The sequence below is a fragment of the Phasianus colchicus genome, chromosome 2, assembly GCF_987193195.1.
Source record: "Phasianus colchicus chromosome 2, bPhaCol1.hap1.1, whole genome shotgun sequence".
NCBI classification, from domain to species: Eukaryota; Metazoa; Chordata; class Aves; order Galliformes; family Phasianidae; genus Phasianus; species Phasianus colchicus.
The window spans coordinates 72,145,509-72,158,332 of NC_143437.1; the positions used below are offsets into that span (position 1 = coordinate 72,145,509).

Consider the following 12,824-nt stretch of genomic DNA (forward strand, 5'->3'; position numbering starts at 1 on the left):
GAAGGCATGCAGATATGACTTGCTTTTCTGCTCTGTAGGTATTTTCAGAAGCTATATACATGTAGGACCATCTGGACACTGATGTTACCACAGAGGACTGTCTGCTTACTAATTTAGTATTTTAGTCAGAGAGTGCTGTTCCTTTGTAGTCTGCACATAGAGATGTAGTTTTAATGTGAAGCCACTCAAGTTGGTTTGAAGTCCAAGTGTTGTAGACCTTTGTTTCCTGTCTTCTCTGTCAGTCTCTGACTTTCTGACCCCACTGTGGGTCTCTTCAGCAATCTACTGCTCAGTCCATGTGCTTTCAGGCTAAGCTAGATGATCTAATCTGAGCTAGTTCATTTTAGACAATGCTATTCCTAGAAAACTAGAAATTATTTTAATAAACACTTTGAGGGGGAGAGCAAAGAGAGCAAGACTCATTTTTTTTAATTTAAATATTGAATTAAATTCTATTAATTGTTTCTATTTACATGGTTCCAACATTTTAAAATACTATAGACTTCTACATCCAGTCAGAAATACTTCCTTATCCTTTATTTGAGAAACTTAGGGTTAATGCACAATGGAAAATATCCATTTTAATATCAGTTACAAAACTTATTCTCTTAGGGTTGCTTCTGAGGTCTTTTGAGTTCACAGAAGTTCTAGGAACTCTGACTTCTCAAGTAAATATTTCACAATTGGCTTAAGCCAAGTTGACTTAAGGATAACTTCCTTCCGTTTCACCCCATGTGCACTTCCATTAAATTTGCTTAATGATTTTGTGAATAGCGGATTACTGAAATGTGTGAGTTGATGCAAATACTAAAAATCTCTGCATAAATAAATAAATGAATCAGCTATGTCAGAAAAGCAATAAAACAGTATATGTGTGAGCACGTAACCATGCTAGGAGGAAACACAGAGAAAACACGTCCTCTGAGAGAAACTCTCTCTTAATTAACTTAAGTTGCTGGTGAAATATTTAATCAGACTGTCCTTGAGAGGCTACCCTGTGGTCAGTGCCCATTCATGGAGGTGGAAAGCAGTATTCTAGTGCAAGAGTCCCAATTCTCTTTTAAACTGTTTTTGGGGGGGATTTTTGTTTGTTTGTTTTTGCCTATAGGGCTACTAGATCGATATTTATTATTTCACTGTGCACCATCTGTTTTGATAATATTTTATGACCTAGAAAAGATTTTCATAGAATCACAGAATGATTTGAGTTGGAAAGGACCTCTAAAGACCAAGTTTATTTAGTTCTCCTCCCAACCCTACATAGGCAGAGATGCTTCCCAATAGATGAGATTGGGACATAAAATCAAAATTATCTTTGGAGTTGTTTAAGTGAAAAATTTCAAAAAGAAAAACATGGAAGAACAAGAATGAGCAATTACTTCATAATTTTATGAGACTATTTGTAATTGTGTGATAATGAGGCATATAAAATCTATCATGTGGTATTTTGCCTTTGTTTATACAAAACAAACAAACAGTTGATTTGTGTGATAGTAGGCTGTTGAAACATATTACTCAAAATATCTTTGATGGATTTCTTGGAGAATGCTTTGGAGGAGTTTTGACACGTTTACCAGTAATGTGGGAAATAACTGGAGCATAAAACTTATTCTAGAGAAGAAATAATAGTTTAAATACATCTTGCAGATTATGGTGTAGGTGCATGTAATAAGCATAATATACATAATAACAAGCTAGATTTATTAGTGTTAATCCTGTCCAAATACAGAAGATGGTTTACTTCTATCTGTATACAGAAGAGTGGTAAAAGATCTTCATTTTAAGTAGTGCTTGGCACATACATTTTCCAGTGATTTTAATGGGCCTGTGCAGGCTCAGCATTTGTCAGAGTTCAGACTTTAAAAGCCCTCCTGCAAGCCACATCTGTGGTCTGATATTTGAGCAAGCTTATTAATACATCTTGTGAATTACAGTATGTGTTTAATAGGAATTGTACAACATTAATTGGTGAACAGCAGATTTATTCCAACAGCAGGACTGATATTATAAGTCATCATTAGGTAGCTTGGCATTTCTGCAGTGAATAGTTCCAGTAATCCATACTAATCGGTTCTTCGCTCTCCACAGGTGATTTACAGATATATGGATAAATCAGAAGAGAGGCAGCTCTGGCTACAAAAGGTTCCTGCAGTGAGCATACACAGGAATCGGTTGCCTTTCTGTTGAAATGAGGAGCAGATGTTGTCATGCTCCTCTACTCCTCTTCAAATGTCTTTGGTTTTTGGTGGGGTTTTGTTTTTGTTGTTTTTCTTTCTTTAATCTCAGAAGACAACTAAAAAACAGTTAATTAAAAAAAAAAAAAAAGAGGGAGAGAAGTGCTCTCAACTCTTTAATGTCCATCTGCTTTCTAGGGATTGTCCTAAGGGTCTGATGTGATTATTTTCAGATCTCTGGTCCAGGATTGCAGTCCAGTAACATGTGTTTCTTTCCTCTGTTATATGAACAGTAGCTTCCTTCATCTCTGTTAATTACTAGTGGGATTTAAAAGAAGAGAGTACTCTGTGACCTCCTTGTAATTACACCCTTGACCAATGCTGCCTAGGGTAGTTTGCCATTGTACTCACAGCAACCATGCAACATTGGTAGTTTATCCCTGGTGCCACTTGGGATACGGTGGTGTTAAGCCTTGTGTAGGTCTGCTGCTCTCTAGGCTTTGTAAGAAAAAGGAGGGTCCCAAAATAAGCAGCATAATATTAAGCTAAAGTCAGTGAGCTTTCAAGTCCAAAAGAGAAATCCAAGTTCATCTACGGAAATTTCCAGTGAACAATAGAAGTGTGGGTGCCTACCATCTGATGATTCTTGCCTGAAGAGGTTTGGTGCTGTAAATGTTCTCTAATACGTAGAGGCTGATTCGTGATTTTTTTTTTTTTTTTTAAGCGTATAGGGGTGTGTATTTTGGACAAGGGGAGCTCTGGCTACCCACAAAATCGGTGATTTTTCTCATTGTTTTAATTTAGAAGACAGAATTTCTATCTTGGAACAGTTTAGTGCTAAACTTGTAACTTCTGCTGTGCTGCATGGGGAAGAAAAAAAATGAGACTCCTCCTTACTGAGAAGAGATGTTGGTATTACTACATGGTTTTAAAAATTATGTTTTTTTAAGAGGCAGCATCTCTGCCTGACCCACCAAAAAGGGTCATGATGAAGAGGATTTCCATCAACAGTTGTCCTTATTGAGTATCAAGGGCACTCTTTATCCTCATCACGTGATTAAGAAAAAAAGTGTCAAGCAACTTCCATCCTTTTATTTTCTCTCTGGCAAACGAGTATCTTTGATAATGCTTGTGGCAGGGTGTTATTAAATTCAATTCTTCCCTTCTTTTTCAGATTACTTTTGTTCCCCTCCTACAACTAAAAAAAAAAAAAAAAGAAAGAATCAGTTTACTTCAGCTCAAAAATGAAAATGCTTTTATGAATGATCAGTCTAGACTTATTGATCTATCGTCAAATGAGACTATTACAAGAGATGCAGAAATTAATCTGTGCCTTCAGAGATCTCAATTCTAGTATTTCTTGCTTATAGGTGAAATATCATTAGGATCATTTTTATAAGAAGAGTAACTTATTTAATAACAACTGTTTTTTTCCTTTTTTTGTGATACTACGTAGGATTTGTTGTTTCTCAGTTTGAAAATTGTCTTATTTCAGTGATTAGAATTACTAGTTCTTCACAGGTGTTGCATTCTCTACACATTATTTCAGGTGTCCTCTGTAAGGTCATGATGTTCTTTGTGTACTTTCTATCAGATAGATTCTCACGTGGTTTTTTTTAGTGTTGAAATACTCTAGAGACTGAAGAGTGCCAGTTCAGTTTATGGAATGATTTTCTTTTTTGAGAGAGCTGGACGAGAGAAAGTGTAGGCAATTCTTCATTATGCCTGCTGCAACATCTCGCTGGGAATGCCAAACACTCACACTTACAAACTAAATGATCACTAGCAGTCTTTCTGCTTGCCTTCTGCTTGCCAAGCAGAGTCATCTTAAGAATTCTGATAAATTCTGATATAGCAGCAATTGTCTTTTACTAAAAAAAAATTTTACTGTAGTAAAGCAAACAACTGAGAGCATCTGAACTGCTTATTCCCTGGTTTGGGGAATGTGGCATTTATCAATGGGTTGTACCAGAGTTTCCAAGTAACTCCAGAGACCTGTGAAGTTGAACGCTTGCTGGATGTCTGTGTTCAGGAGGGCTGCCTACAGCAAATCTTCAGGCAGGTCCTGAAGCACCTCATTCACTGACATCCAACATTTCTTGTATGTGATGCTAATGGTGGCTTGAAGTACTGTTGAAGTTGCTTTATAATGATCTCTGTGCTTGGACTTCTTTTGTGGTGTTATTCTTGTTGGGAAAAACTACTGTGAAAACTGAATTCTGAAGAGACTTCTATTTGTACTGCTTACTGAGGCCCTTGTCATAGGGAATATCTGGGCTGCTTTTTTTCTTTTCCTTCCCTTTGTGATTCGTTCTTCTTCCTCCTTTCAGTAACCCAAGGAACGGGGAGTAAATTCTTAAATTTTTCTCATCGACGCTTTTACCACTAAAAGAAATACTTATTTTCCCACAGGTGTAACATCTACATATATATGCGGTGTAACTATAGGTAGTGTTTATGTAGTCACTTTCTAGGCAAGTTTCTACTTTCCTAGATTTTTCTGCATCAATGTAGATTATATTGGATAAGTAGCAGTAGTTTTAGCTTTGTCTAAATGAATTTAAAATAATAATAATTCCCTCAAAAATGGTGCTTTATTTACTCTAATCTGTTCACACTATGAGCAAAATTTTTGTCAGACCACTATTCTAGCTTCATTAGACCAAGTACATAAGTGAAAAAGAAGTTTTTAGGCACTGAGCCCTGGCATGAAAAGCTAATGTTTTACTTCTGATTTGAAAGGAAGATCATGTTGGTATTAAGATTATCTTACAAGTATATCAGTTAGTCCAGTATAAGATTTTTCTCTTCTTTGTAAGCCTTGTGCTATTCTGTCTTTAACCATAGACTTGATGGTTTGTTGACAGGTGCAGCAAATTGTTGATACTTCTTTGTCATGCAGTAGTTATTTGTGCAGCAGTAGTTTATAGCGTGTGTAATGAGTATTTAGCCTATTGTTCTTAAATTTGTTCAATAGTGAGTTATTCAATTTCCTTCTCCCTTTTTTATCTTTTACAGGGCCTGTCCTTTATATGCTGTCAGTCCCAAGCTCAGGGGGCCTATTTAAATCAACTGCTTGGGAGCATTGTTCAACAGTATTTTGGACGATTTCTCCCTTCTTCACCAACTGCACTTGCAACTGGGCAGCATCCTATGTTGACTGCTCTATGTAGTTCCATTACAGTCCCTCAGGCGCTCCGTCTACGAAAGACCACTCTGCATGTCATAAAGTAAGATCCAGTGTTGAACAAAGCATTGCTTATTCAGATTTCACAAACAGCTAATGAAGAAGAGAATGTCACTGTTCTCATCTCAGTAACTGATAGTCAGGCTGTAGGAAGAGTCTGTATGTTGGACAGGAAGATAAGAAAAGGCATAGAATATAGAGCAGGAAAGTAAAACTGAGACGATCTGGAGACTGGTGAGAAAGTCATTGAGGATGGAGGTCCTGGACTATAATAAAAATAATACATCATATAGCCACATAAAAAGCAAGCACTCCAATACATATCATCCTATGGATGTGTCTCAGGCTGTGTTTAGGATCACAGAACCATAGCTGTAACAGCTGCCCGTGAAAGGGAGGACTAGATGCTGTTGTACATATCAGGATATACATAGATGTGCCAGCTATCAGGAGAAATAGAAAATTTGGGGTATGGAAAGAGGGAGATGGAGAGCTATGATCTGCAGTTCTTTGTCCATGTTGGGAAAAAAATTAATCTCCTTCAAATAAAAGGTGGTTGCTTACATCTAAGGTAATTGTACTTTTCTTTATTAAAGAGTGAGTATACACATTCATTGAAAGAATATTAGTGATGATTTCAGGTAGATACAGTAGATAGTGCTTTAGGTAAAGCCTATATTATAACATATAAAGGGAGTGAGTTAAAATTTCAGTCTTCATTCTTTTTTTTAGCTTATGAATACTCAAACTCTCTTATCTTAATAAAATCATTTGTGAATGTGTGCATAGATGTGTGAATTTTAAGCCTTATTGTGGAAAGAAAATTCTGAATGTGTAATGGCATTTGGTGCCTTGTAAAACTTGAAACATTTCTTAGTGATCTGGGAAGAATATCTTAGTCTGATTTATAAACTGTGTGGTGGTCAGGAGGCAGTCACTAGATCTATACATAAGTGCATACAGAGTTTGCTAGCCTTTTTGACATACAGAAGCTAATGAATATCTTGCTGTTGCGCACAGGAAATTGAACCAGAGAAATATATTACCCAGGTCAGATAATCATTTTTGTGAAGAATACCACCCCCAAAAAATAGTGTGCAGTTTTCATAGTAAATTAATGGAACAGAAGATTTTAGAGATGCTAATGTTAAAGTGAGTTAAAACCACATGGTGCAGGGAATATGGAAACATTTTTATTTTAAAGTGTAAACAAAGTTGTATAAGTATGCTTTATTAAGTTTTTAAGAGGTATAGCAGCTTTTAATTAAAGCACTGCACAGCAAATGAGCATGCCTTGTATGAGTAGCTAATGGTAACTACTATTGCGTATTGAAAAGTCATTTTGCAGGTTCTGGGAGTACTTTTTTTGAATTGATGTTCTGTATATTTTATCTCCACTTTTCTCTTCTGGATGTTCCAATTTCAGTAGTTGTCTTTAGATTTCAGTACAGTCATCTGTAATGTCAGATCAATGGTGATTCAATCTTTCATCCTTTTGGGGTAAAAAAAAAAAACAACAACAAAAAACAGATGAAATAATTACAACTGGGACAGCTCTGTTGTGTGTAGTATTAATATTTGTTCTTGATGCAGATTTGCACATTACCTTAATCTCTGCAACAAATTTTGTACCAGAGATGATTGTGTTAATTCTGATGGAGCAAAATCAGACATTCTGTCCCATCTCATTATACTGTTTTACAAAAATAACAGTGCCAGTATAACAACAGAGCTCTTACCACAAGTTTGAATTGTGAGTAGACGATAACACATAAAACTAGATAAGGTAATTGAACAGCGGTTGTATTTTGAATGTTATTTCAGAGTATCGGAATCTAAGCTCCTTTTGTTGTTATTTTATGCTGCTTTCTTTATATCTTAACTTTTATAGTCACATTTGGCTTTTTAACTATAATTATGACTGCTATTTTTCACTTCCCTCAACAGAGGAGTCGGAAGACATCACTGTCCTGATAAATTGGGAGCCATTTCTAAGACTAAGATAAATAGAAGCCATTACCTGAGTCTAAATAAAGATAGAAATCTATGTAATAGGCCTTCTGCTGAAATATCACAATATTATTTCCAATTATATGATGCTTGCATTGAATGGAGGAAAAAAACAACAACATATCTCAGGCTTTATTTTGATTTGTCTTCCCAGTGAAAACTACATGCAGTTCAAAGGTAGTGCTCCACCTCCTCGCTTGGCCTCAGTTCTTGCTTTCATTCTTGAAGTACTTCAGAGAACCCAGACCAGTGAACTGTGTGACATTGAACTGGTTCTCCCAGCTGTGTTGAAGTGCATGGTATTGGTTAACGAGCCACAAGGTGAGCTACTTGTTTGCTTTAAATACATCTCTTTACACCTGTAAGGTTTTCATACTGCTGAGCATCTTTCATCCCAGTGTACAATCTGTTCCTGTATTTTTTGTCTGTTTGTTTGATTGACGCATTAGCCAGATAAAGTGGACAAGCTTTGTTCATTAAATAATTTGTTCTCTGAGACAGGAATTTCTCTCTGACTCAAGTGCTCTGATGGATTCCTGACAAGTTGATCCTTAATTGGAAGTGTTTCCCATCACTCCCATCTCATTTCTTCCAGACTTGTAACAGTGGAAGTTTTCTTGCACCTAAAGATTTTAGACCAAATAAAACTAGTGTATGTTCTCCCCTTAGAGACATCAGAAAGCAACATGCTATACTTAATCCATTTTTGAAGGGATCTTTGACCCCCTTTTTTTTTTCTTCTTTTAACCTGTTCTACTTGGTAGTTATACTTCTATATTTTTAGCTTCTTAAAAATACTTAGTTCACCTCATAGTTATATAAAGAATGTGAATGTGCCAAAAAATGTCCAGTCCTTGCTACCAGAAAAGGTATTAGGAACAGTGGAGATTAACCTATGACTTCTCCTGGGAATTTTGACTAATAAAGCAATTTTTGATGCTTTTCTGTAAAAGCTTCAGGGACAAGATAAATTCAGGAGATTTGCTGAATCAGCACACACCTTTGTTTCGCCTTCTGCCACTGTAGCCACGGCTGTCTGAAGCTGGAGCAGAATGAACCAAATGTCCTGTGATTCTGCAGCCACCAACTCACAGGACTCCACCATACCCTTGTAGAGAAGTTGCAGCTCAGTTCCACTGTTATAAAGGAAGAGCTTTATCTGGCAACTAGAATATCCATTTGGAAGATATAAATGGAAGAAAACAGTGGGCTCCTTTGCTGTTGTTTGAAAATACACAAAAGAGTGGAATTCAGAACACTTACTGAAAGAAGAGAGAGAACACATATTGAAAGGAGTAGATCTGTATAGCTTTGAGCAGGTTATAATGCCAAGACTCAAATTTAGGAACAATTAAAGAATAAAAACAAAATTGATTTTTTTATTTAAATTTATGTCCATTAAGAGCGTGTGTCTCTGTTCTGACTTAAGGAGACAGTACTGTACTTAAAAATCCGTATGTTTAAAAGATAATGGTGTTGAAAACTGGACTTTGCATAAATTTGAAATTCATGCTGTTCTTATAGCCATTCTAGCTAACTACTCTGTCATTTTACGTGCATCAAAGTAAGATAAAACCCATTATTTTCTCATTTAAAAATTGTAGTCTTCATGAAAGACATTCTCCAGATGGTCAGTTCAAGAGCTCTGTGTGAATCTTGTGATTTTTCTTTTGCAGTTAAAAAAATATCTACAGTCATTGTGCAGTACATGGTACAAGGCTGCCAAGCAAGGTCAGGAGGAGAACATGCCACTCAGCTGACTTCTGTATTTAGGTAATGAGAAAATATGCCAATTGGCAGTGAAGCTACTGCAATCCAATTGACAGCAAATATGTTTTTTTAAAAACAACTAATTATCTTTAACATACTGCATTGTCACTTGTTTATGGTACTTAAATTACGTTTCTTTTGGCACTAGTTTTAAACATAACTTTGCCAAAAAGCCAGAGCAAAAAAACAGAGAAACATATCTGCTTTTTCATGGATTAGGTACTGTTTTGAAAGGACTATAATAGAAAGCTACATTGCTGTTGCAGTGGGAAAATCTCCATATAAGTAGTGCTGTTGTGTAACGTGCTGTGGGCATGCCTAATTTGAAGTGTATATAACAAAGATCATATCCTTGTCCAACAAATTCATTTATTTGTTTCTCTGACAAATGAATAGATTAATGTAATGTCAATTTTACTTATTCCATACCTCAGCAAAATGAATCCTCTTTTTCATGTGGATCCAGTAGAAGAGATGTAGGAGCTAAGACCAAAGACATTTTGCAAACCTAAACACTGCTGCTGTATTGGATAATGTTAAAATGAAATCCCCTGAGCAATTTGCTGATGTCTCCATGTGGGCTGTATCACTTTCATGGATGTTTCACTCCTAGGGTGTAACTTCCCAGTTAGATGTAATCTGTGATCATTAAATTCCTCAAACCCTCAAATAGACAAATGGAAGCACTTCCATCTGATGGTCTGCCTTGTCCAAGATCCATTGTAACTTTATAAGAAATGCTGATGTTGTTTCTGCAGACTTTAATCTAGATATCTTGTTTTGCTGGACTTTTTGGTTAAATAATAACTCCATGTTTCAGTTTTCCATGTTTTCCATTCATACAGATGCATTACAAACTAAAGTACTCTGGAACAAGTCAGCTCTGGTAAAACAGCAGCAGAATCTGCTGATTCACTTGAAAATAAATGTGTATTTTTTCTTAGCATTAGCCTTCAAAAGCATGGCTTTGTTTGTAGAAGGAATTGCATATAGAGTATTTCACTGTAACAATACGATCGCTTCCATGCAACCAGTTTGCTTGTTCTGATCAGCTTCTTCAGTTGTTCTTGGCATGTTCTCTGCATCTAGTTCTGACCTTGCATTAAATGCCTCTGTGTCCCCCTCAGGCACTTTATCCAGGACTACACTGCAGTGTATGATCACCGGGTGTTCAGCATTCTAGAAACAGTGGCAGTCTTGGATCAGACATTAGTTACCAGCCTGATTCCCACGCTGACGCAGTCTCTGAAGGATTCAGAGTACAAACAAGGTCTTGGAAGAAATGCAGCACAAAGGTTTGAGGCTTTTTTCTATTTAATACCACTTTTTGACAGCGAAGAGTAGAGGTATGATCTCTTGAAAACAAGCAATGTAAGGCAGCAGAACAGATAATCAAAAATGATTGATTTTTAAGTGGTCAGCCAAAATCTCCTTTCATGGTTTTAGGCCATCTACATCTGCTAAGTATTTTCAGAGAAATTGTGATATCAGGGCTACAAATCTACATACAATTTAAGCCAGCCTGCACACTACACTGTGTGTTGTAAAATTGAGGGGAAAAAAAAAAACAAAACTACTGCCCAAAGAATATTCCTATAAGTCCCTTTTCTAGAAAACATGTTATGTTTTATATGCAACATTACAGCAAAATCAGGTATGATCTGAGATGTTTGGGAAATTGAACCCATGGTTCAATTTCAAGAGTTCTCTCATAATATAAATTTATGAGAATTGTGGGTAATCAGAACAGGCTGGTCTCCTCTCTGATAGGCACAACAAAATCACACTTTCTCCATTCGCCCCCAGAGAACCTAGGACAGAAATATTTCACTTGTGAATCCATTTAGCCTTAGGAAGCAATGGGAACTGAGGAAAGCAACTCAGCACAGATGGCAGCACTGAACTTTCAGCAACCATATGAACGTTGTTACAAAAACCCAAAAAGCTCCACACAGTGTGGCATGGAGGCCAAAAGCGCTCCTTCTGTTAGGTCTCCTAACAGGAGTGCAGGGCTTGAGAGTCAAAGCCTGGAAGTGGTTTCAGTGTATGCATTAGTGCACATTCTGAGACCCCTCAAAGAGTAGGTGCTGGTCACACCTCAGGCTGGAGAAGTTTTGAAGTAAACTTTGGCAAAGCCTGAGTTATGGGGGAAAAAAAACCCACAAAACCATCAACAAAAATAGCACCAACAAGAAAACAGAGTTGTGTAAGAATGTAACTCAGGAGCCATGAAGGATTTACTCAAGGAGTATTCACCTTCCATTTAATGAAAAACATGTAAGTCACCTACAAGTGTATTATTCACTTTTTTTATTGGCTTTTTCTCATAAATGCATTTGCTTTTATTTAGAGGAGTTAACACTCAATCAGACTGAAGGACTATCGTACGCAGCATTTTCATACTACTTTCAATGATGTATAGTTTTTTGTAGTTTACCAAGTAAAAGAGACGTCTAAGCATTGTTGCAACACTGTCGTGCAAACTGTGCTATTCTCTTTCTTCCAACTTGGCCATGCTAAAAAGTCACAGCAAACAAAGCTGTGAATAGGTAAGGAAAGAAGTTATTATGGGTTAGTAATCCAGTGTGTTTGGGAATTATATACTTTACTGCTGGAATGTGTGAAATTGTTTAAGTAATGTTACATTCTTCTGTTTTTCAACAGGGAAGCCTACAAAAGGCTCTTGACTCACCTCTCAGAGGCTGGACAAAATGAGATACAAAAACTGGAAAATGAGGCAGGTTAGCAGTTGCTGGTGATCATCCTTTCCTCTTCAATGTTCCAACACTGTTGGTGCATAAATCTGCTATGTACAACACACTAGCCAGGTTCTATGTATTTATTTTAATGTTTTCTGTGGTATTTGAATATTGTCATGCATCCGAAGTGTAACTCTTAATATACTGTTGTACAGTGATAGAAAGATATGGCAAATGAATTGTCTATGTAAGCATAGCCTGGATTGCACCGTACAAAGCGGGATTTAAAAATAAGCACATATACATAATAATTTCAGAAAGTTCAATTCACACTGAGTGCTGACCCTCTTAACATTGTACTTTGGAAACCCTATTCAGAATGTTCATAAGAAAGTTCTAACTTTGTAACTTCTAATTTATTATTTTAGAACAAGAGAAACTTTTCTGTAGCGCTGAATTTGCAATATGCAGGCACCACCTGCATGTGGGCCGGTATGGCAGAGATATCATATGTAAATAAAGGCTTCTGGTATGTTGCACAAAATGTACATAGCTGTCTTAACCTTCCATATTATTTAAAAGTCTTTCAGTTTCCAGTGTGTAATCTTTTGTGTTATGTTTGTGGGTAATAAAAGAAAAAAAGTTCAGATTTCTTGTCCTCTTCTTTACTGTTGTCAAAATTAACCCAAAATTTACAGCAATCCCATAATTTTATTTCTTAGTTATGACAGTGTTGATTAGCCATATCTAAAATTATACTAGGTGTAAATAGTTGAAGAAGTGAGCGCAGATGGGATTCTGAAGGAAGTGTTCATTTGGGAAATGTATTTCATCTGACCATAGGCAAACTTCTGTTTGCCTGGAAAGCCAGATTTGCCAAATATTTGGGATTATCCCTTGGGTCTTTCCAGGATAGGTCCAGCTCTGTAACTTTTTTACATTTTTTTTTTCCAAAGCAAGTTTTTGGGAATCTTTCACTAATGC

General features: G+C 36.5%; 1 protein-coding gene across 4 annotated transcripts in view; it reads left to right on the forward strand.

Moving 5' to 3' along the window:
• The window catches only part of MMS22L (MMS22 like, DNA repair protein), an 88,646-nt gene extending 76,170 nt beyond the window's left edge, over positions 1-12,476 (forward strand). For all 4 annotated transcript variants that reach the window (XM_090135977.1, XM_031610781.2, XM_090135978.1 and 1 more), the window contains exons 21-25: positions 5,193-5,404; positions 7,526-7,692; positions 9,048-9,144; positions 10,269-10,436; positions 11,806-12,476. In XM_090135977.1, the coding sequence (XP_089992103.1) occupies positions 5,193-5,404; positions 7,526-7,692; positions 9,048-9,144; positions 10,269-10,436; positions 11,806-11,887 (726 nt within the window). In that variant the 3' untranslated portion in view covers positions 11,888-12,476. The remainder of the gene's footprint in view (positions 1-5,192; positions 5,405-7,525; positions 7,693-9,047; positions 9,145-10,268; positions 10,437-11,805) is intronic.
• Positions 12,477-12,824: the final 348 nt, after the last annotated feature.